This window comes from Dromiciops gliroides, chromosome 3 (assembly GCF_019393635.1).
Source record: "Dromiciops gliroides isolate mDroGli1 chromosome 3, mDroGli1.pri, whole genome shotgun sequence".
NCBI classification, from domain to species: domain Eukaryota; kingdom Metazoa; phylum Chordata; class Mammalia; order Microbiotheria; family Microbiotheriidae; genus Dromiciops; species Dromiciops gliroides.
In genome coordinates, this window is record NC_057863.1 from 558,902,237 (window position 1) to 558,926,662 (window position 24,426).

General features: G+C 38.6%; 1 protein-coding gene across 11 annotated transcripts in view; it reads right to left on the reverse strand.

Annotated features, from left to right (window-relative positions):
* DLG2 (discs large MAGUK scaffold protein 2) overlaps positions 1-24,426 on the reverse strand; it is a 2,692,860-nt gene that overhangs the window by 1,033,325 nt on the left and 1,635,109 nt on the right. The window contains exon 1 of one of the 11 annotated variants that reach the window (XM_043992742.1): positions 8,129-8,468. The exons of the other annotated variants lie outside the window; for them this stretch is intronic. Within the exon in view, the coding sequence (XP_043848677.1) occupies positions 8,129-8,233 (105 nt within the window). The 5' untranslated portion in view covers positions 8,234-8,468. Of the gene's footprint in view, positions 1-8,128; positions 8,469-24,426 lie in introns of those variants that run through there. 11 annotated transcript variants of the gene reach the window in all.

Genomic DNA, 24,426 nt, shown 5'->3' on the forward strand with positions numbered 1-24,426 from the left:
TAGAGGGATTTTTCTCATTAAGACCTTTCTAAATCAATGAAATCATAGCTCTAGTCCCTACTCATTTCTAGGTGGTACAGTGGCTAGAGAATGGGCCTGGAGACAGGAAGACCTGCATTCACATCCAACTTCAGACAATTATTAACTGTATGACCCTGGGCAAGTTACTTAACCTCCGTCTGCCTCAATTTCTCTGACTGTTAAATGGGGATAATCATAGAACCTACCTCTCAGGTTTGTTATGAGGGTTGAATGAGATAATTATAAAGTGTTTAGTATAATTTATTGAATCATTTTTCAGTCATATCTGACTCTCTGTGACCACAATTAGGGTTTTCTTGGCAAAGATACTGGAGTGGTTTGCTATTTCCTTTTCCAGTTCATTTTACAAATGAAGAACAGAGGCAAACGGGATTAAGTGATTTACCCAGGGTTATACAGCTAGTAAGTGTCTGAGAATGGATTTGAACTTAGGTCCTCTCCACTCCAGAGTGGGTGTTCTATCCACTATACCACCTCACTACTCCTTAACTCAATGTCTGGTATATGATAGATGCTTCATAAATACTTGTTTCCATCCTTTCTCAATTTTATAGTGACAAACTAAAAAATTTTGAAAAACAAGTTAAATTGTCGTTTATAAAAGTATGAATTAATTTAGAGTCTTTCTATATTCTGAAAGGAAGCAGGTGGGCTGGGACTAGAAATGCAAAGTATACTGTGTGCAATCTCATGTGATCCTTATACCAACCATATTAGAAAAGTAGAATCATCATCATCACCCACATTTTACAGAGGCAGAAACTGAGGCTACAATAGGCTAAGTTACTTGGCCAAAGTCACACAGCTAACAAGTAGATAAAGAATTACTACTCAAATCCTCTGACTCTAGGTCTACTGGTCTTTGCATTACATCACAGAGAAGAGCAAGGGAGTTAAGGAGAAACTCGAAGGAATAACTTTGTGATTTTGCTTTTTTTCCCCCATCTATTTGGTAAATGGTTTGTTTTGAGGTGAAGGAAAAACTACTGGCTAAAGTAAATGTGCAGGATTATCTGTGAATTTCAATGACCTATTACTAACACTTTTCCTCTTCCTCACTGCACATAATCAATAACTTCTGGACTTTAATACAGTTTCACTTGAAGTAGTTTTCTACTCTAGAGAACTGAGAAATGGCCCTTTCAGTCTATCAACCTGTCACCATCTACACGTATTGATTAGGAGAAACAACACATAAATACACCTACAGGTACCTGAGAGGGGACTGATACAGCAGGATACATGAATAAGTACCCCCTGTTATATAGCCTTTGGGGCTTTATGAAGGAATTGTTCTCAATAACCTGGTAAAGGGGTGGACGCAAATATTATTCTCTTACAAATGAGGAGACTGAGTCTTTCAGAGTTGAAGTAATGATAATAATTATTATAGTGATAATATAATAATTAGCACTTATATACATGGCACAGTAGAGAAAACTCTGGTCCTGGAGACAGGAAGACCTAAGTTCAAAGCTGGCTTCAGATACCTGTTAGCTGTGTGAACCTGGGCAAGTCATTTAACCTCTGTTTGCCTCAGTTTCCTCATCTGTAAAATGGGGACAATAATAGCACCTACCTCCTAGGGTTATTGTGAGAATAAAATATGGTAGTAATTATAAAAAACTCAGTACAGGGCCTGGAACATAGGAAACAATGTATAAGAGTTATCATTGTCATCATTACTGTTACTAATCATCAAGTTTGAATTTTGCAAAGAACCTTAGAAATATTTTTCCATTTTATCCTCACAATAACGTGGGTAGATCAGTGCTATTATTAGAGATGTCAAGCAGGGGTGAGGGACTAGCATAAACAAGAATGTTCTTTTTTTTCTTCATAAATCTTTTTTATTAATAATATTTTATTTTTCCCAATTACATGTAAAACAATTTTTAACATTTTTAAAAAATTTTGAATTCCAAATTCTCTCCCTCCTCTCTCCTCCCCACTCCCTGAGATGGTAGCAGTTTGATACACACACACACACACACACACACACACACACACACACATGTATGTATGTATATATGTATATATATATATATATATATATATATATATATATATATATATATGCTACAACATTCTTGAATGAAGAAGGAACCAGATTCAAAAGAAAATGGGAAATATTTAACAAAATAATAAAAACCGTTAGAAGATAGATATTTTTTCTTTGTTTGCTTTGTTTTCTTTTGGTTTGCAGGGCAATGAGAGTTAAGTGACTTGCCCAGGGTCTCAGAGCTAGTATGTGTCTAGTGTCTGAGGCCAGATTTGAACTCAGGTCCTCCTGAATGCAGGGATGGTGCTTTATCCACTGTGCCATCTAGCTGCCCCTGAAGATAGATAATGTTATTATGTTTTTATTAAGTCCATCCATGGCCTTCAGGGATCCTAATATATGGTTCAGTGGCCTTGTTTCTATTTGAATTTGACACCAACACTATTATCCCCATTTTACAGATAATGACACTGAGACAAGCTTGTGTTAAGTGATTCATCCAGGGTTCTGTAGCTAGTAAATATCTGAGCCTGATTTGTACTTAAGAGATTCCTGACCTCAAATCAAACCCTCATCCACTGACTTTAGCTACCTATTTCCCACTCAGCTAGAAAGAGATGGAACCAGGATTCCACTTCTGGTCCCCTAGACCCTGGAATCCACTGCCCTTTCTACTATGCCACCCTGCCCATCTTATTCCTTCCAGGCAGCCCATGAATGAGTTCTGGCATACTGAGGGCTTTGGGCAGAGTTCTCACTTGCAAAGATTTCTGCAAATAGCACAATCTGCACCGAGGCAAATGACACAAAAACACTCTCAGCTGAAGAAGTAGACTGAGACATTGGCAAATAGCTCCAGTGGGAGCCGGCTATGTGTGAGCTCACCTGGCAGCATTCTGGTTTTTTACTTAGTATTCTTGACAAATCAGGTACTAAGCTCCCTTTTTAAGGCAGCTGAAGGACTGAGCGTATTGGGCTCAATTTGCCACCCTGCAATCCTACTGCCCTGTGGCAAAGCTCTTTTAACTCTTCCCTAGTTATAGACTTGGCTGTTAAGCTCATGCTAAGTCCTGACACTCTCTCAGCCACACTCAAGCAGAAATTCGATTACCATAAATCGCCCTTTTCCTTTTCAGAATCCACTGTAGCGTTTGAAGGACCCACATACATCGGGGGAAATACCATCCTGGAAAAAGCATTGGCTCTGGAGTGAGATTACTAGGTTCTAAATTCAATCTTGGATGGCTATTCATTTGACCTTGGGAAAGTCACTTACCTCCCCCAACCTCAGTATCCTCATTTATTAAGTCAGATGGTTCTACTGAATGGCACTGCTGTTCAAATGCCACCTATATGAGTTACTATCTGTGTGACTTTTCAGAAGCACTTAGCCTCTGTACCTCAGCTCCTCATCTGTAAAATAAGGAAGTTGGCTTAGATGGCCTCCAGAATCCTTTCCAGGTCTAGATCTAAGATCCTATGATCTTTTCTGTTTCTTTTAACTTTATTATTCTTTATCATTCCTGCTCTGTTCATTAAAACTGCTCAAGTTGATCCTAAATTGAGGAACACACTACCTCAGCCACAAAGGATTCTTCTTCCTGTGAACATTTTGTATCTCCCCCAACACAGTGCTGTGCACATGATAGCCACTTAAATTTTCTTTGAAACTGATTTAGTTTACAAGAATTTATTAAGTCCTATGTATAAGACACTGTGCTAGGCAGTGGCATAGAAGATAAAAATTGGCATAATCCCTTCCCTCAGATAAGACCTAGACTAATACATATAAAACAAGATAGAATAGGAAAAGCACAGAGGTGTGATCCATAAGATAAATGAGATGGGAATACTGAAGTGGGGAAAACAGGGGAGGCTTCATGGAGGTGGCACCTGAAGAAAGAAGACAAGAATATCACCAGGGAAAGATAAAAAGGACTACATTTCAGAATTGGGTTATGGCCTGCATGAGTACACAGAGGGACAACCTCATGCAAGGAAAACTCATTCTACTGATCACTACTGTGGCCTTGTGTTCACCAAAGGCTGCTCCATGGGGATTCTCCTGTCATCCATTGTCTAAGCATCTCCTTCCCACTGTAGTGGGCACCACTTGAGCACCACTTCTTGGACTTCTCATTGGCCATTCTTCCTATGTCATAGTTGGGACTGAAGTAAGGGGCCTAGCTTCAATATCCACTTTCTACTCATGATCATGAGCAACTCAATTAAAGTGTGTGGACCTTCATCTATAAAATTAGAGGATTGGCAAACATGACCTCTAATGTTCCTTCAAACTCTAAATCAGTATATATCAGCACAATGCTGGGTATATTTGTTGTTCACGCATCCCATTTGGGGTTTACTAGGCAAAGATATTGGAGTAGTGTGACATTTCCTTCTCCTGCTCATTATACCAATGAGGAAACTGAAGCAAACAAGGTTAAGTGACTTGCCCAGGGTCACACAGTTAGTAAAGTGTCTGAGGTCAGATTTGAACTTCAGAAGATGAGTCTTCCTGACTCCAGGCCAATTATTCTATCTACTTTGCCACCTAGCTGCCTCTTCTGGGTACCTAATAATTGATTAATAAATGCTTATTGATTCAATTATTGATCATCTCAGGCAGCTGAAACTTCTTAGTGTGTTAGAGGTGAAGACTAGTCAGGGTTCAAAGGACCATCTTGCTAAACCATTCTTAAATAGAAATTACTTCTGCAACATCCAGCTATCTCTTGAAGACCTCCAGGGAAGGGAAACTCACTAGTCTACAAGGCAAATTATCTGTCTCTGGCAAAGCCAGTTAATAAAGACAATAAAGATAGCATGCTGCCATGGTTCACTTTTAGGTAAGATTAGAATTGAGTCTGTATCTGACCCTTTTAAAGGTCACAGTAACCCACTTCATTGTTTTCCTATTTATTCATCGCTGAGGATATTTTCACAAAGGGTACCATCCAGGTGGCAGTGGGTAGCAATAGTTTATGACTTCATATTACTGGGATACATGTCTGGATGAGGTGGGATTCACCATGACCTTGGGGTTATCAGTCTAGAGGACTGAAGAGCCTCCATAAAAGCATCTCGGATTATTTGCATACTGAATATGTGTATTGGCAGGGAGGTGAGCACACATGCTCTCTTGTGCATGCCCAGGAGTCCCAAAGTCCCTAAGAAGGTCATCTAGGTTATCAGACCACTTCTATGATTTGATGATCATAATTTAGTGGGAAAATTGCATGAATATTTGTGGCCAAGACAATTTGTCATGTAACAGGGAAAGAATTCATTAAAGGGAACCTTAACTGTGTCCCTATCTTTCCTCCCCTTTCCCTTGATATAGCCCAACATGACATGGCAGAATATGTTTTATGAGAGTCATTAATGCACTATGAGAAGTCAAAGACACAAGTAGGTCAGAATGTACCTCATATATATGGCAAAAACCCTCTAAAGCAGGGCCCTTCTGAGAACAAAACAGCGCAGAGAATTAGCAATAAAAGGTATCTACCTAGACAACTGAATGAGGGCTTGGTTAAAAAGAATTAATCTAAAAACTGGTGATTATAAAAACTAAATAACTTATATAAAATACAACCCATATAAGAAGATAACAAATTCATATAATCACTGAATAGACTCAAAATCTTATAAAAATGAAGGTTGACATCGATCTTTACATGGGATGGGAAAAAATAAAATACTATTAAGTGGGGCAGGGAGCATCATTGAATTTCCATGTTGGAAATGTCTATGGTGATTGTCTATCCCAGGTCTCCCTAACCCCATTTTGTACTTGTCATAGATTCTTTTGGCAGTCCAGTAAAGCCTATGGGCATCTTCTAAGAATCACAGTTTTACATATTTGAAGGAAATGCTCAACTTTAGTCAGATGCTATATGGATTCCCTTCCTAGAAATATATTTTTAGATAATTTAAGTAAATATTAAATTTCACCTATATATTAGTTTTAATTATTTTCTCCATCACTTAGGTTCATCAAATAATTACTTGGAGTTCTGGGCATCCCAAGTTAAGCACCCCTGCCATAGTTTAACTCTGTCAAGTTCAATATAGGGAAACAACTCTAGAGAGGTAAATATGAACTTCCGTTTTATCATTTATAAAATGAATTTTGGGACACATGATGAACTCTAAGGTTTTTTTTAAACTACAGGACCTATGATCCTACGTACCTTTTTGCAAGACAAATGGATTATTAAAGGCAGAGTGGAGACCAAGTTTCAGGTTTTCAGATTTCTAGGCCAGTGGTATTTCATATGTCCTATGCTTCTTTCCCAGCACTGCCTTAATCTTGTAATGAGAAGATTTGGAATCAAAAAGATGTAGGAGACTGACACACAGTGTACAGTTATAGGAGTGGAAAAAGGAAGCATCTTGAAATATCTTCTGTTGGGGTGAAGGTGCCAAGGCACTTCTCTCAGAGAAGGGCTGTCATTTTGACCAAGATCACTTTGGTCACCTCTCTCAAGTTTGGGACACAAGTAATTCTGTGGGGGTCATGAAATCTAGAAAGGGAACAACAATGACAATGACTAAAAGAAGCCAGGACTGCATGTGATCATTGCATGGGGCAGGGGGTCATTGTAAGAGGGGGCTTCATACCCATCCCTGTTTCTATTCCCAAGAGTCTTGTAATAAAGGATCCAGCAGGAGGCTAACGGCAGTAAGTTAACAAGGGTATGTGCAACAGAAAAAGGCTGAGAGGAAGCATACTCTCCAGCTCCGAATGGCACAATTACTACTGAATACGATCAGGAGAGCGTCTGTCTCACAGTTAACTTTTTTTCCCCCCAAGCGATGGTACAAACATCACACAGCTTTTCAGCTTGCAGCTGTCAAAGTTGATTTACAGAGATCCAGCTAGAAAACCTGGGAATCAATTAGAGGAAGTTCAACCTGCACAGCCCTCTTTGATACATTGAGGTGGTTCCCAAATCACAGAGGAAAGCTCTTTGGCTTCCAACAGCAAGCATCAAAACAATGAGAGCTTCAAAGCTGATTTCTTTCAACTTCTGACAAAAGTGACTCTCCTGGGTTTAGGTGTCTAAAATAATGGCTGTTTTAGTGATAAAATAGATCTTCGTAGGAACTTTTTTTAAAAGAAAGTTTCCTCTTCCTATTAGACTTTCTCAATTATAGTGTCTTTAATATGAGTTAGAGAGCAGGCTGATTAAAGCAATTAATAAGCCCTTCTCCAATTACCTTATCTCCCTTATCAAAATGCAATCACTCTCACTATTCCAGAGGGAAGTCTTCTAAAGACACCCAGAAAATAACAGCCTGACAAAATAAATCATGATTTGCTCCTTTAAATGATCTATAAAAAAAACCAAAACCAAAAAAACCAACCAACCAACCAAACAAAAAAAAAAAAAACAAACAACAACAGCAACAAAAAAACACATAAGACCACTTATCCCTACAACAAGATTATAGACATCACAGCATTGTCACTGCTTTGCACCCCAAAAGAAAAACAAACTAGGGAGATATCATAGAGGGTCAGAGAAGGACTGAATGGAGCAGAAACTTCAGTGATTTACCTCAGATTGGTAAACAGTAGAACTCATACTAACAACTTGTATATCTTACTCTGGGTCCACAACTTTTTGCAATGCATGCATGACACAGGGAGGATATAATTGAGTTTATTCAACTTTTGGGTTCTCACTGAGTGGTTGCCTATTAAAATGGATTTCAAAGATCTGGAATGAATGCCATAAATACTTGCTTGAGATCAATATCAGAAACTCCTCTCCTCCAAAAGGAGAAATGGATTTCCAAAAGGTAAATCACTCAGCTCTGACTGCCTGATGTCACTATCAACTTTTTATCCCTGACAGATGCTCCGAAAAATGCTAGAACTAAAATCCTCCCAGAACCCTTTCCCAAAACAAATACCCCAAAGATTTGTCATATCCTTAGATGTCTGAAACATAGATCACTTTTCTAGATTTCAAAAGCAAAAGAAAGCCTAGATTTCAAAGTAAAGCAAGAAACAAAGAAACAAAAAACAACCAAATTCTTAGCAGGCGTTTAAAAAAGTAATATTTTCCTTACCGGTATAAATGCATGTTGCATAGCTTGCTCACATTTTTTTAAGGAAGCAATAGTATCCCACAAATACTGATAGTCCACAGCATGGGAAGCCTTTGGCCGGTCCATGGTGAAGGCTGGTACCACTCTAACTGAGCTCAAACAACCCAGTGGAAAGGGGAAAAAAAAAAGGGACTGCAGATCTGTTACATAAACTTCTTAATTAGATCTGCTACACAAACTGCTATCTTAGGACTGAAAAAGTTAATCAGAGCATTTCTTTCAGGGGATAACTGGGCATGAGACAGATGTTGTCATTGGGAAGGATTTTTATTCCCACACTTGTGAAAAGCAGGGCCATCCATGTTCTAGCCGTCTGCATGCTGGTCTGTCAATACTGCACATACCATAAGTGTGTGGGGGAGAAGGGGTAGGAGGAGGAGAGATGTGAGAATTTTTCCTAGCCAAAGATTTGGATAGCAAGTCAGAATAGAAGACATTGAGGAGCCTGGGGACAGTGAGCAGAGTTTTAAGATGAAACAGAGACACCCAGACATACTTATACAGTAGGTGTGTATTGGAGTGTGTTTAAGGCTTTGACACAGAGAGACTGTATATATGTTCAGTTGTTTCAATCATGTCAGACTCTGGGAGATTCCATTTATAGTTTTCTTGGCAAAAATACTGGAGTGGTTTGCCATTTCCTTCTCCAGCTCATTTTACAGATGAGGAAACTGAGGCAAACAGGATTAAGTGACTTGCCCAAGGTCACACAGCCAGTAAGTGATGGAGGCCAGATTTGAATTCATGTAGATGAGTCTTCCTGATTCCAGGCCTGGTATTCTAAGCCCTGGGCTGCCTACCTGTCCAGGTAAAATAGTAGGTCACATTTATTTAATGCTTCCTATCCATGAAGTACTTTCCCTAGAACAAAGTTTTCAGTAGGGATGTGACAATAGTAGTAACCTCATTCTATAGAAAAGGAAACTAAGGCTGAAAGAGTTGAATTTGTTTGAGGTGGTAGAACACTATGGCTCACACTAGGGTTCTTTAAGTGTCAGATATGGAGTGTAAGAACTTGGATTGGAATTCCAGGTCTACTACTGCCCATATGACCTTGATCAAATAATTTTCCTCCTCTTTTTTCTTCTCTAAAATGGTGGAGGGGGATATACTGGATCACCTTTAAGGATTTTTGAAGAGGTAACACTATGGAACTGGGATTCCAAATTCCCTTCACTTTTCCCTACCAGCTAGGTCATCGAGCTCAGTCTCTACTTGATTCAGCAATGCCCTTTACAATACTTTATTTGTGAAATGACTCATTCAGAGACAAGATACCCACTATCTCATGAGGCAACCCATTGCACTTTTGTACAAATTTAACTGGTAGGAAGTTCTTCTTTGTATTGAGCCTAAATTTGCCTTCTTTAAGTGTGTTTACCTCCACAAAGAGAAATCTAATTCTGCTATTACAGACCTGCAAGTTTTCAAAGAAAATGGTTATGTACCTCCTGATTCCACTTCCTTCAGCTGTTTCTCCTGTGCCATGATTTAGAGCCATTACAATCCTGGTTTTCTTCTTCTGGGCAAGTTCCAGTTTTTGTCAGCATCCCTTTCTAAAAAGGGGAACTGTGAAATTGGCACAATGTTCCATGAATGATACATGGGGAGATCATCTGCCTCATTCTATCTAGTATTCCTCTGAATGCATTCTAGGATTGAATTAGCTTTTGAGGTCAGCCATGTCACACTGCACATGCATGTACAGATATAGATAAAATATACAAAAGCACAAATGACAGCAATTCAGAGTCATATAGTTTATTACTGTTAATGCTGTTGTAACAATCTGATGAGGCAGCTACATACAAAGACCATGGTTAAATAATCACTCATCAGGTCTCTTGACATTTTATTATATGATCTAGAAATGATGCTTTTTGCACCTTATTTCAGGCACTCTCTCTGATGGATACTCTAATTGCTGCTGCCCTTATTATTACTAGGCTATCCGCTCTGGCACAATTTATTTGCTATTCTCCCTGAAGACTAGTTAGAAGCTTCAGTGAGTGTAAAATATACTTTGTGTCTTATGTTACAGGCTCAGGTCAATTTGGCTTCCCGTGTTCTACACTGTACATTTTTTCCAGGAGCTATACAGAAAATCGTGAATACAGAAAAGTATTCATGGCAGAAAAATAGTCCTTGCATACTTTAATATCTAAAACAATGAACTCAGACCCATAAAAGTATTGGATCTGAGGGTTGCTCAGAAGTTATCTATTAAAACCCTCTCCCTAATGCATGAATCCCTTCCACAACAAATGGTTTGACAAATGGTTATTCTAGCATTGCCTAAGGACCTTCAGGGAAAGAGAACTTAATGTTCAACAAGGTAATCAGCTCCATTGTTGGAAGGTTCTAATTGCTAGAAAGATTATTCTATTGAGTTGAAATTTGCCTTTCAGGTAAATGGTAGAATTTGGAGACAAAGACACTTCAGCAATCATCTAATCCAATCTCCTTGTTGCATTCTTTTGCACCTGCTTTGGGAGACTTGTAGGCTTACACAGAAGAGGCAGACTTGGCCAATGATGCTCAAAGAAAACTTTATCTAGTGTATTGTAGCTCAGGCAATCAATAAGCACTTCTTAATGGTATCTCATGTGGCTGGCACTATGCTAAGCACTGGGAATACAAATAAAAGCAAAAACATGGTTCCCTTTTTCAAGGATTCACCTAAAGGAGAACACAGTATGTAAAAAAAAAACAGGATGACTAACAAAATGGAAAACTTTTGACTTAATTTGAAAGACCTAGGGGTGTGAGGAAAGGGAAAAAGAGAGTTTAACAAGAGGGTAAAGCATAACTAAGGAATAGGGTAATAATGGTGGAAATTCAGGCATCAAAGGCAAAGTTATTTTGTGATTGGAGAGGCATTCCCAGAAGCTTTTAGGAATTAAAATCACACAAGCATCCATCTACTCTGCCTGGCCCCAATTAAGACTTGATGCTATAAGGAATGACTAGAATTTCAATTAGGGGGCAAAAGAATCATAGAATATTAATTATTGTACATACACTAGTTCATCAATCTTACAGCTGAAGAAATTGAGGCCCAGATAGGCAAAGCATCAAAGTATCTTGCCTCTTTACCTAGTGAGTAAGAGTTATAATTTAGTCTCAGATGCAGATAATCAGAGATTTCATCTACTCTTCCATTACCCCATGAAATAAAATAGCATTTTTCTCTTTTATGCTATAACCCCAGTTAAAAGTCTCCTCAACCTAATCACCTAAGTCTATTTTCCTTCTTCTCTCATGCTTTCTTTTCTACAGTTATATTCCAAAACATTCCCTTAACAAATTTTCTCATGCATTTTTCTCTTTGCAAACAACAGACAAATACAATCGGTATATTTTTAGTTTGGAGAATCGAGGGGCTGCAGTGGATGGAATGCTGGGTCTGGAGTCAGGAAGATCTGAGTTCAAATATGGCCTCACATAATTACTAGCTATGCAATCCTGAACAAGTCACTTAACCCTATTTCCTCAGTTTCTTCATATGTAAAATGAGCTAGAGAAATGAATTCCAAACTATTTCTATATCTTTGCCAAGAAAACCCCAAGTGGGCTCAGCAAAAGTCCGACACAACTGAAATGACTTAACAGCAAATATCTTTATTTAAAGAGTTTCCACATTGATGAGTGTTAACACATCACTGGCTCAGTGGTGCTTGATTCACCCTCTTTAGCAAATATATATATATATACCTTAGACAAAGATGTTGACAGAGGTAGCATGAAATATATATTTATTAAGATTCTAGATGTAGAGATGGAAGGTATCTTTGAGGAAATTTAGTCCAACTATCCCATTTTATAGAAGTTCATACAAGTTAGGTGACTTGTCCAAGGTTACACAGTTAGTAAATGGTCAAGACCAATATTTGCATTTGCCTCCTCTGAGGTGTGTGTGTGTGTGTGTGTGTGTGTATGCATGTAATATTTTTGTATGTGTATCTATGTCCCAGGTATCCAGTGTAATAGTCTCACTTTTCTCATCCATTAAATGTGGGTAAAAATGCTTCTACTACTTTCCTTATAGAATTGTTGTTCTTGGGGAAGCCAGATGGTATAGTGGATAGATCATTGGTCCTGAAGTTGGGAGGATCTGAGTTCAAATCTGACCTCAGAGACTCACTAGCTCTGTGACTTTGGGCAAGTCATTTAACCCTAATTCCATTAAACATCTGGGGCCAAATCCAGTTGTACTCATATCTATATCTATATCTACATCTATCTATCTATCTATCTATCTATCTATCTATCTATCTATCTATCTATCTATTGTTAAGGGTTAAAATTCTAGCTAAACTGTCTAAAATATCTAATGAGTGGTCGCCAATAAATTATAAGCTTTAGCAAGAGTTAGACTTTTAAGCATTTATTAAGGAGAATAAGAATTTGGTAAAGAGAGAGAAAAAGGCCTAGATTCCTATCTATTAAAGGGAGAGCACATTTCTAGCTCCCTTCTCCGCCAGAGTCCAGAGGAAAGAGCGCGAGACTGAGCGCCAGTCTCTTCCTTCCTCCTCCCACTAGCCCGCGTCACTTCCTGACTCCTGGTCTTGCCCTCAAAGACCTTCCCTTCATGGGCAGAACTCTTCTACAGTAAGTATCCAGCAGGTGGCGTTATTCCAATCGTTACACTATCTATATATCTTGCCACTGGACTCAGATGGCTCTGGAGGAGAGAGTGAGGGTGGACTTGTACAAAGAAACCAACCTCACTTTAATCCAATACACTGCAGGTCATGACATCACTCTGATGTCATGGTCTTCTTAGAGAATGAAGGACAAACAACAACATATGACCATAAGTAACTTATTTCTAGTATTTTTGTTATTTGTTCACAGCCATAGCAAGCCATGACAAGTGCTATCTGACTTAAACAAACAAGTAATTTAAATCCAATCCCACACACATTTATTAAGGACCTGTTATGGGTAAAGCCCTCTGCTAAGTTTTAGACATACAAGGAAGGAAAAGGACAAGGAAAAAGGTCCTGCTACCCAGTAGTTTACAGGCCCATAAATATAATGTGACATTTAAAAAGTTTGAGAGACCTCCTTTCTAGGTAATTAATCAATTTATTAATAATGCTCATATATTACCAATAAAATGGGTCAGTGACAGTTTTGAATGCCAATGATGAATGATGGCAGTTGGCTCACAGTTAATATGCCCTTAGAAGAGTGGGTGTTCTGGAGGGTGGCAATCAGCTCCGATTGGTTAACTGTTAATGAGAAGAGTGAATATTACAATGAGAGTTGGACTTATTCAAATGAGGGAATGAGGGAATGTAACTTTGATTAAGGTCATTTACTCTAAATCACCCACCTTTGCGAAATCTAATCAAAGAATTTATCCTTACCCAGACCTGTGTCTGAATGAGGTTGAGGAAAAAAGTTAATTCAATATCATTATCATCAATGTCCTTCAGAAACAGAACAATCTACAGACTTCTGAAAAAATCTTGGTCCTAATTCAATAATTGATTATAATTATGAGGCAGAAATAGTTATTTCTCTCAATAAGAAATATAAATGCTATAGGATAGTATGTTTTGAGTAAGAAAAAAAGGGTGCTTTTAAACAACTTGAGAAGGGATTAATCAGTTTTGATTAGAGGAATCAGGGAAAGTATTGTGGAGGAGCTGGAATCCTTTGAAGGAAGTGGAACATTTTCAATAGTGATGTAGAAGGAACACATTCAAGAAATGCTGCTTACATTGACACATCTAGATCTGGAAGCAATCTCAAAAGTCATTTTGAACAACTCCCTCATTTTAGTAGACCTCCACCAGTCAAGGACGACCATGGATCAGTGCCTTGAAGAGCCACAGGCCACAGTGTGGCTGTGCAATCCGATACAGGAGCCGCAGCTCCTGAGTGACTTATAACCGGTAATTGCTGTATCCTGTGTTGTATCTAGCCCATGAGGTGTAGCTGGAGTGTCCTCTCCAGGGTGCTGGCCTGGGCCGATCAATTGGAAAACAAGCTGTTGCCCATGTAGCAGGTTTTCCCTCTTCACGACATTGATGGATCCAAAGGAGAGGCAGAGTCAATACAGTTTGGCACCAGTGCCACCCCAGGAGTTGCCAGAGGGATGTGATGTCCAACATCCAATTGCCTAAGGGACTCTGACTCCTGATTTTTCCTCGGGGTTAACTCCCAAAGCCTTTCCCATATATGGGTATATCCGCAAGGCAGCAGAGGTTTAAAATCAGGGTTTCCTTCCCCTAGGTGTGTTGCCTGCCAAGGCTAAGGAGCCCCACCTGCCCAAAGCCACTGGTTTTAAGTCACCAATGACTCACCTTGGCCCCTTCTCCTGTTAGTGGAAACAGTTCCACCAAGAGAAGGCCAGGAGTTGGGCTTTGGTTGTCAGAGGCTATTTTACATTACATCATTTTACTTACAAGGAAACTGCCACCCAGCAATGATAAAGGTCTTGTCCAGGGTCAGATAGTATAAGGAATGAAATTGGGAATTCAACCTCCTCTGTCAGCACAATTCTACTGCACAGTGTTTCCAAGAGTTTGGGAGGACTAATATAATTACTGCCCCCTTTGCCTCCATTTTACAGAAGAGGAAAATTACTAGTGTAATCTAAAACCTTTTCACAGGGTTGAAATTTTTCAGTTAAGTTTTAAGATGAACTTTGACCTGGATACAAGTCATCAGCAGAATTGAAATGGTCTTACTCCCTTGTAGCAATGAACTTCTCATCTGCCAACATTTCCCCAACATAGAAGAGTCAAAGCTCATAATGCCCTTTATCACGACCGTGCTTTGCTGATGTCCCTTCAGTCAGTAACAATTTCATTTTGCAAACATTTCAGTGGGTGCTAAGTGAAGAGAAATCATCAACATGCTTTTGATAATTAAAGGGTAAGGGCTGTAATAAAGAGCTTCTAATCATCACATCTAATTAAAAAGTTAATCTTAGCTTTTCTTTTTATGTCTCTTAAATATCATAAAAGATTTTCACTTTTAAAATGCTTTTGAAACAACAAAAACAGTTCCTACAACAGTCAGTTCCTACAACAGAAGTATAAAAATAAATGTGAAAGCAAAAATCATAGCCATCTCTCATGTGCACAGTACATGTGCACTGGCTACTCTGAAGCCTGAAATGTCATTTCACCTCCACTTCTAAGAATTCTTGGCATCATTCAAGATTCAGCTCAAGGGCCTACTGCAGGTGACCTTTCCTTGAGTCCTCACCAGCTATAGCCTTCCTTTCAAAGGTCCCCTGCTTTGTATGTATCATATATGTGCCATATCTATCTGTGTTGATACCCCCATTAGAAGACAAGCTCTTAAGGGTGAGCCGGCCTTTGCCTTTCTTTGCATCTTAGTAATTACTATGGTGTCTGACATACTAAGGGCTTATTTAATGCTTATTGGTTTATTGATGAAAGACAGAGACAGAGACAGACAGAGAGACAGAGATATGAAAAGAAAGAGAGATGAGAGAGACAGAGAGAGAAGTACAAAGAGAGGAGGAAGAAGGAAAGCAGAAAAGGAGAAGTTGTTCCACTTGGGTTTGAAGAAAGGAAAATATTTCAAATGAGGAAGATTCATGAAAGTGTGTTCTAGGCCCAAGGCATTGTCTATAGGAATTCTCAGTGCTGGGAGATGGTGGGATGGAATCAGATTCAACTAGCAGTCTTGTTCATTTGTAATGCAGAATGCCTTTGAGGGAGAACTGCAGAGGTAATCTGGACAAGCACGTTGAACTAGATTGTTGAGCCACAAATGTCAGGCTAAGGAGTTCACATTTTATAGTAAAAAGCAATGGGAAACCATTAAAGGTGTTTTAACAGTGGCTGATATGATCAAACTGGTGCTTTAGGAAGATTAATTTGGCATCCCAGTGAAGGAGAGATTAGAGAGGGCAGAGCAGTCAAGAAATCTTCCAAATCAGGTTTGCTGATTGTAACATCTAGAGCACCATGTCTCCACAAAGTAGGAACTTAACAGATGGTGAATGGAAATGAATTAAAGGTACCCAACAAGTTCAGATAAATATGGAATATAAAAGAATGAGGCAAAAAAGTGGAAAATTTGGTTGAGAAACAGAAGGAAGGACAAAGATGGATTAAGGCAAATTGCCAATTATACAAATTGAGTAAGACACAAATATTGAAATTAAACACCAGCTTTGACCATTAACCTGCCATCTAACTTAAAAGCTCACCATTAATGTAGTGCATAATTTAATGCATTTTAAATGGTAGAGAATACATATGTCCTCATAAAAGTCATTAAGAAGTCAATAATAAAGCCCTAAACTTTGTTCTAGGATTGTGATTCCTCTTATCTGTTTAAATACCCATTACTCCACACCAAATGTTCATATGGTCTATTTATGCCCAACCTGTGGTAGAGCTTTCTGAGCTCATATTGATCTTATCAGCCACAGTCAGACACACTATATCTTGACTCCAATACAGTGATGTCATTTTGGTCCTCTTTGAGAACAAAGGAGAATAATCAACTACAATCATACATTCATAAAGCCTGGTTCTCTAAGTACGAAACACTAATTATTTAATGTCCATTTCATCCCTTTGATTTAGGGAAAGAGATTCTGCTAATCTTGGTAACAAAGAGGCAATGATATGGAATCCAGAATTATGGGACTTGAAACTGATGACCTAGGTTCCAGTTCTAGCTGATGCTTGCTAATTATGTGATATTGGGTAAGAAACGTAAATTCCCCAAGAGTTAGCTTCATCACCTGTAAAATCACAGTGGTAAACTAGGTAACTCAGTTGTAACTTAGGTGTAAACTCAGTTGTAAACCTTACCAGATAAGTTTTTTTTTCTCAAATCAACAGACAGACATGAGTTATTTTCTACTGTGGTCAGATAGGTACAATTTAGAGAACTATCTAAAAGCACACAGTAACAGCAATAATTTGTAGCTCATCTAACTCCACTCTTAAGTAATCTATCTGTTGGCAGCATGGTATAACACTGAATTTGAGGTCAGAAGATGAGGGTACAATTCTTGTTTCAGGAACTTACTGCTGGTGTGATAATGGGCAAATCTCAGTGTCCTTATATATGAAAGTGGATCATAATATTTTCATTACCACTCCACAAAATTTTTGTGATGAAAATATTTGAAAAACTACAAAGCACTATTTATTTATTTTTGTTATTTGTTTGTTTTGTAAAGCACTATTTAAATGTAAACTGTTACTACTTTTTTTTGTGAGGCACCTGGGGTTAAGTGACTTGCCGAGGATCACACAGCTAGTAAGTGTCAAGTGTCTGAGGTCAGATTTGAACTCAGGTCCTCCTGAATCCAGGACCAGTGCTCTATCCACTGTGCCACCTAGCTGCCCTAACTGTTACTATTAATAGCCAATAAGCAAAGCAGCAGACCTGGTTGTGTCTCAATGAGATACTAATTTATAAATTCCAAAAAGACATACAATAAAAAACTGTAGATGTAGGCAAATTTAAGTATAAATTATGCTGAATTCCTATTGTAAAATGGCAAATACACAGATAATGAGGTTTGATGACCTGGAAATCAGAGATTATTTTTAAAATGTTAAAGAATTATATAATAGCTCTTTCCCATGTCTCAAGATGGTGGACAACACTCCCCGCCCCCCCCAAAAGGACCAAAAGGGAAAAAAAGTCAAAAAAGGAAAAGAAAAATAGAAAGCAAGATGTGGCTGAAGTCTCAAAAGCACTTCAAGTGAAACCCTGTCCTGGCCCAAAGGATTGGTAGATATGCATGCTCTGTGATGTAGTACCAAGGAGCCACGTACAAGTAGAAATATGCTTCCCTCAACCTTCAAATTAAAAGAATAAAAAGAGAAGGTACTTGCTACTATCTCAAAGCCATTGGTGGTGATAAGAATGGAGGAACTCAAGTGGCAAAGGTTTGCAAAATGCCTAGGTATTACCCTACTGAGGATGTACCTAGAAAGCTGTTAAGTCATGGCAAAGAGCCTTTTAGCCAGCAGGTAAGGAGATTTTGAGCCAGCATTACCATGGGCACAGTTAGGATCATGCTCACTCGATGCCACAGGGGCGTCAGGGGTTTTCCTGAAGCATCTGGCTAGTGGTTTGCTACTGGTAACTGAACCTCTTGACCATCAACTTGTTCATCTGTGAAGGGCCCATCAGAGATTTGTCATTGCCACCTCTACCAAAGTTAACCTTTTGGGTGTAAAAATGCTAAATCATCTTACTGATGCTTACTTCAGAAAGAAGAGGCTGCATAAGCCTAGACACCAAGAAGTAGAGATTTTTGACACAGGAAAAGAGAAATAGATTACGGAGCAACATAAAGCAAATAAAAAAACAGCGGACTCTCAGATCCTGTCTGAAATCAAGAAAATTCCTCAGTTCTTTGGCTCTCTGTGTTTTGTAATCTTTCTCCCCAATGGAGTTTATCCTCACAACCTGGTATTTTAATTGCCTTGCAAAAAACTCATTAAGATAGTTGAAATAGCTATTTCTTGCAAAAATTATGAAATATATCCCTCAAATTTTCATAAAACTGACATTCTAAATTCTGCAGAAGAGATGAGACAAAAAAAAAAGAGCTAGGTGAGACTTTCAGGTTTAAGAGAGCTTACCTGTACAACACATAAAGAGAAAGGGAAGACATATAATATGTTCCATGAGTCATCTAATGATAGAACTAGAAACAAAGACTATTAGAGGTAGGCAGAACTTCCAGTTTATCTAATCCCAGCTCCTCTGTGACTCACTGTCTGTATGACATTGGACAATATAATCCATCTTTGGGACCTTCACTCTGTCTCATTTATAAAACAAAGGGATTGGACTAGGTGACCCCTAAAGTCTCTTCTAATACTCCAACCCTAATCCTATGAATGAATGAATGAATGAATGAATGAATGAAAAGGCATTTATCAAGCATTTACTATGTGCTGAGAACTTTGTTAAGTACTAGAGACACAAATACAAAAGTGGGAGTCCCTGACCTCAAGGACACAATATGGGACACAATAAATAAAGGGAAAGTGGACTGGAAAGGGTGATTTGGTTTGAGATTTCCCAGCAATGGTATACAGGATAATACACATTCCACTGACAATATTTTCCCATAAGTCATGTTACTGTAGATTTATTTTCCAGAGCAAATGTAGAAAGGGAGAATATGGCTCATATGTGACAAATCCACAAGAGGTCAAGGGGGAAAGGGCATGATTAGGTCCAGGGCTGGCTCTAAATAGTGAGGTTTCTTCAATCACAGAATATTTTTTATTTATAAGAAAAGTGGGGCACCAAGAGAGGGAGATGATTTGCTCTGGGTGATACAGCTAAGAAAGTGACAGATTAGAATGAAGGTCTCATGACTCCTGATCTATTATGCTCTACAACACATCATATTGGCTCTTGAGATCAGGAGAAAAATATAGCTGACAGTTTAAGCCTGGAATTGAGAGCATCTCTAGCAAGTTCATGTGTCTGTAAAAACCATTAACAATTTATTTACTTGGTTTTATGGCTTCAGTTATAAAAATTACCATGATTAGAAAATAAATGCAGCTATTCAACTAGATGGCACCATGGAAAGAATGCCAGAGCTAGCTGGAGTCAGGAAGACTCATCTTCCTGAGTTCAAATCCAGCCTCAGACATGTACTAGCTGTATGACTCTGGGGTAGACACTTAACCCTGTTGCCCTCAGTTTCCTCATCTGTAAAGTGAGGAGAAGGAAATGGCAACATCACTGAAGAATTTCTGCCAAGAAAACCCTAATTGGGATAATGAAAAGTTGGACACTACTGAAAATGACTAAACATTCATATTAAACTAGTTTCCATGAAATTATGAGCTCCTTGAGAATAGTGACTATCTTTTTTGCTTTCCTTTTCTGTCCCCAAACTTAGCACAGTCCCTGGAACATAGAAGGTGTTTAATGAAGGCTAAGTCACTATTAATTTCATGTTTGCATTTCTCCTCAGCTTTATGAAGGAAATAAATGTTGTAGAATTACAATATCACCCTCAAATCATTCTCAAAGATGAAAAACATTTATGAATTTATAGACAGAAAAGATGATATCCTGTGTGGGGGTGGAAAGTAAGGATTCCAGAAGTTGTGTGTGGCAGCTAATAGTGGGTGGATCTGGGAAGCACATCATGTAGTTGCTCTATGAAGAGCTAAGACAGCAGGAGGTAGAAGGAAAATTCAGAAAGGGCATCCAGTTCACATTTCAACTGCTATTGGCTGTTCAGGTTAGATTGAATTTTCTAAATGATTGTTACTCGGTCATTCAGTTGTGCCTGACTTTTTGTGACACTGTGCACCTTAGCACACCAATACTAACAATGTGGTTCTCTTGGCAAAGTTTACTGGAGTGCTTTGCCATTTCCTTCACCAATAGATTAAGGTGAAGAGGTTAAGTGACTTGCCTAGGGTCACCCAGTGAGTAAGTGTCTGAGACTGGGTATGAATTTTGGTGTTCCTAATTCAAGTCCCAACACTCTATACATCTTGAACACTTCGCTGCCTCCAAATGACAGAATCAAAGAATTATTAGAAATCTGGCATCTCTAAACATAGGTTTTATATGTTTTTTTTTCAAGGGCAATGAGGGTTAAGTGACATGCCCAGGGTCACACAGATACTGTCAAGTGTCTGAATCCAGAATTGAACTCAGGTCCTCCTGAATCCAGGGCCAATGCTTTATCTCCTGTGCCACCTAGCTGCCCTAAACATAAGTTAAAATTTGAATTCAAACCTAATATTTTTCTGTTCTCATATTTTCCTTGTAATCTTTTTTTAAATTTTTTAAAAAAATTTTTAGTGAGGCAATTGAGGTTAAGTGACTTGCCCATGGTCACACAGCTAGTAAGTGTTAAGTGTCTGAGGCCGGATTTGAACTCAGGTACTCCTGACTCCAGGGCCGGTGCTCTATCCACTGTGCCACCTACTGCCCCAAACAAATTTTTTTTTTTTGGTGGGGCAATGAGGGTTAAGTGACTTGCCCAGGGTCACACAGCTAGTAAGTGTCAAGTGTCTGAGGCTGGATTTGAACTCAGGTCCTCCTGAATCCAGGGCTGGTGCTTTATCCACTGTGCCACCCAGCTGTCCCCTCCTTGTAATCTTAAGAGAAGTTGAGGCAGAAAAATTGGTATTATCAACAACAATGGCACTAATAATAAAATAGATAATTTTAATACAGGAGAGTTCATATGAATAGTGCTGATGAAAACCCAGAACTTGAGTTTAGTAGTGACGAGGCACAAAATGAGAAGAGTGCTACAGTGGATACCATAGACTTGGAACCAACAATCCCAAATTTAAACAGCACCTTTGATACTTAATCACTATTTAACCCTAGGGAAGTATGATTTCATGGTTTTAAAGATCAGTTTCTTCATTTATTAAATAAAGAGAATGATCCCCAGATGTTTTATTCACAAATAAAAGAATTCATGTAAACTGCTTTGAAAATCTTAAAACACTCATTATCTGTTTCCTATATTAGGATGATGATAATAATAGCAAGCATGTATGTAGTGCTTTGAGCTTTGCAAAATGCTTTAAATATATAATTTATTTAAAATATATCATATTTAAATATATCATTTGATATTCACAGCATTCCTAGGAATTCCTAATGTTATCATTAATAGGAAACTGAGGGGGGCAGCTAGATGATACAGTGGATAAAGCACCAGACCTGGATTTAGGAGGACATGAGATCAAATCTGGCCTCAGACTCTTGACTCTTACTAGCTGTGTGACCCTGGGCAAGCCATTTAAACCTCACTTCCCAGGAAAAAAAAGGAAAGTGAGGCAGAAAAAAAAAAGTTTTTTTTCCCAGAATCACGTGGCTAAGAAATGTCAGAGGCTGGATTTCAACTGAGGTCTTACTGACTCCAGGTCTGCTGTTCCTTCTACTTTACTACCTGGCTGCAGAGTGATTTGAGACAATTTCAAAGGTCCATAAGATCTGAGAGGAAATTTCAGGATCAGCAAGTCAAATTCATTCAATTTATATAAAAGATAAAATGAGTCAAAATCTCCTTCAAGGCAGGAAGGAAAAAAAATAACTATCAAGTGCTTACCTTGTGCCGGGCACTGTGCTAAGTACTTTACAAATGTTTTCTCATTTGATTCTGATCATGACCATTGGAATCATTATCAGAGTGCTATTGTTATCCCCATTTTACAGATGAGGAAAATGAGGCAGAGTTTAAGTGATTTGTCCAGGGTCACCTAGTGCTCTGAGTACAATGTCACCACCTAGGTGTCGCTAGGCAGGTGTCACATGCGTGACAAGCATGGAGCCATAATTTTAATCTAGGTTCTCTGATTCTAAATTTAGTACCCTTTCCCATATAGGATGCTGACCCTTCCAGATCTTCAGAGTACCTGATAATTATATATCACTTTAAGGTTCATGCAGCATGTTATGTTCAGTATCTTTTTTGATCCATTCTACAACCCTATCAGGTGGTACCAGCAGCATTATTAACAGCATTTACAGAAGAGGAAACTGAAGCACAGAGAGGTTAAAATATTTTCTAAAGTCAGCCAGCAAATTAGTACTTGAAGCAGGTTTCAAACCCAGGGCTCTTCTGATTTGAAGTCCAGCACACCATGTGCACCACTATACTGCTTTGCTATAAAAATGAGCTGATGTCTAGGATTCTTTCTTTCTCTGTATGATCAATAGGGTGATAAGTAATCTCAGAGTCAAACTTCCACACTAATGAAAATATAGGAAATGCCTGAGGAATAATGCTGGTGCCAACAAATATAATAACATCACCCTTTGGTCGTGTTATCTCTTGCATGTTCCAAAGTATGTTCACATACATTATCTCAGGTAGTCTTCACCACAACCCAGAAGTATTTACAATGTAGGCAGTGACTTCATATTCCAAAGATCTACAGCTTCATCTTTACTGCTACTCAATCTGCCAATAAAGATCAAAGCTCCTTCATGCCTTGAGATGGTCTCTATGAAGTGCTATCGCAAAAAAAAAAAATCTATCACAGAATCACAGTATCTCATAGTTTGAAGGGGACTCATGGGCCCATACACTTTGATATGTCCCTGAACAAGGATTCCCATTACAATGCATCCAAGTGACCATTCAGTCTTTGCTTCAAGACTTCCAGTGATGAGGACACTTCTATCTACTAAGTTTGGCCTTTCTACCTTTTAATTGATCAAATTATTAGGTAGTTTTCTCTGACATTGAACCTAATTTTATTTTTGGCAAGGGCAATGAAGGTTAAATGATTTGCCCAGGGTCACACAGCTCGTAAGTTCCAAGTGTTTAAGGCCGGATTTGAACTCAGGTTCTCCTGAATCTAAGACTGGTGCTTTATTCACTGTGACATCTAGCTGCCCTCATCTGTCCTTTGTTCTTTTTTTTTTTTTTTTGGTAAGGCAACTGGGGTTAAGTGACTTGCTTAGAGTCACACAGCGAGTAAGTGTGTAAAGAGTCTGAGGTCGAATCTGAACTCAGGTCCTCCTGAATCCAGGGCCGGTGCTCTATCCACTGTGCCACCTAGCTGCCCCCTGTCCTTTGTTCTTGAAGAGGAACATGACATTGGGGTGATGTCATGACTTGCACTGAATTTTATTTAAGTGAGGGAGTGCTATGAAAGGTCACTGACCTCACTCTCCTCCAAAACCATCTGGGTCCAGTGACAAGATATATATCAGGACGACTGGAGATGGGCCAGGATGCGAGAGTTTTTATTTTTTTTTTTAAGGCAATTGGGGTTGTCACATGCCCAGGGTTAAATGACTTGCCCAGGGTCACACAGCTAGTAGGTGTTTGAGGTAAGATTTAAACTCAGGTTTCTTGATTTTAGGGCCAACACTCTATCCACTCTTCCACCTAGGTGTCCATCTCCTTATATGGTATAGACATCACCATTGTCGTTATGATTTTCTGGATGTTCTCTCACTTATCAATGTTCTTATATGTTCTGACAAGGACCAAATACATGGTAATCTTATCTCCCAATCCTGAATGCTCTGCCTGTATTACTATAGACTAAGTTCACATGGCTTTCTGAACTGCTCTGTTATGGTTGAATCACATTGAGAAAATGATCCAATAAAACCCTGAGACTTTTTTTTGAAGTTGAACTGCTCTTTATCTTTTCTTATCTTATACTTAAAAAGTTGAATTTTTGAAGTCAAATTGGCGGCTTGCATCTATTAAATTTCGCTTTATTATATTTAGGATAGCACATTGGCCTATCAAGATCTTTTCAAATCTT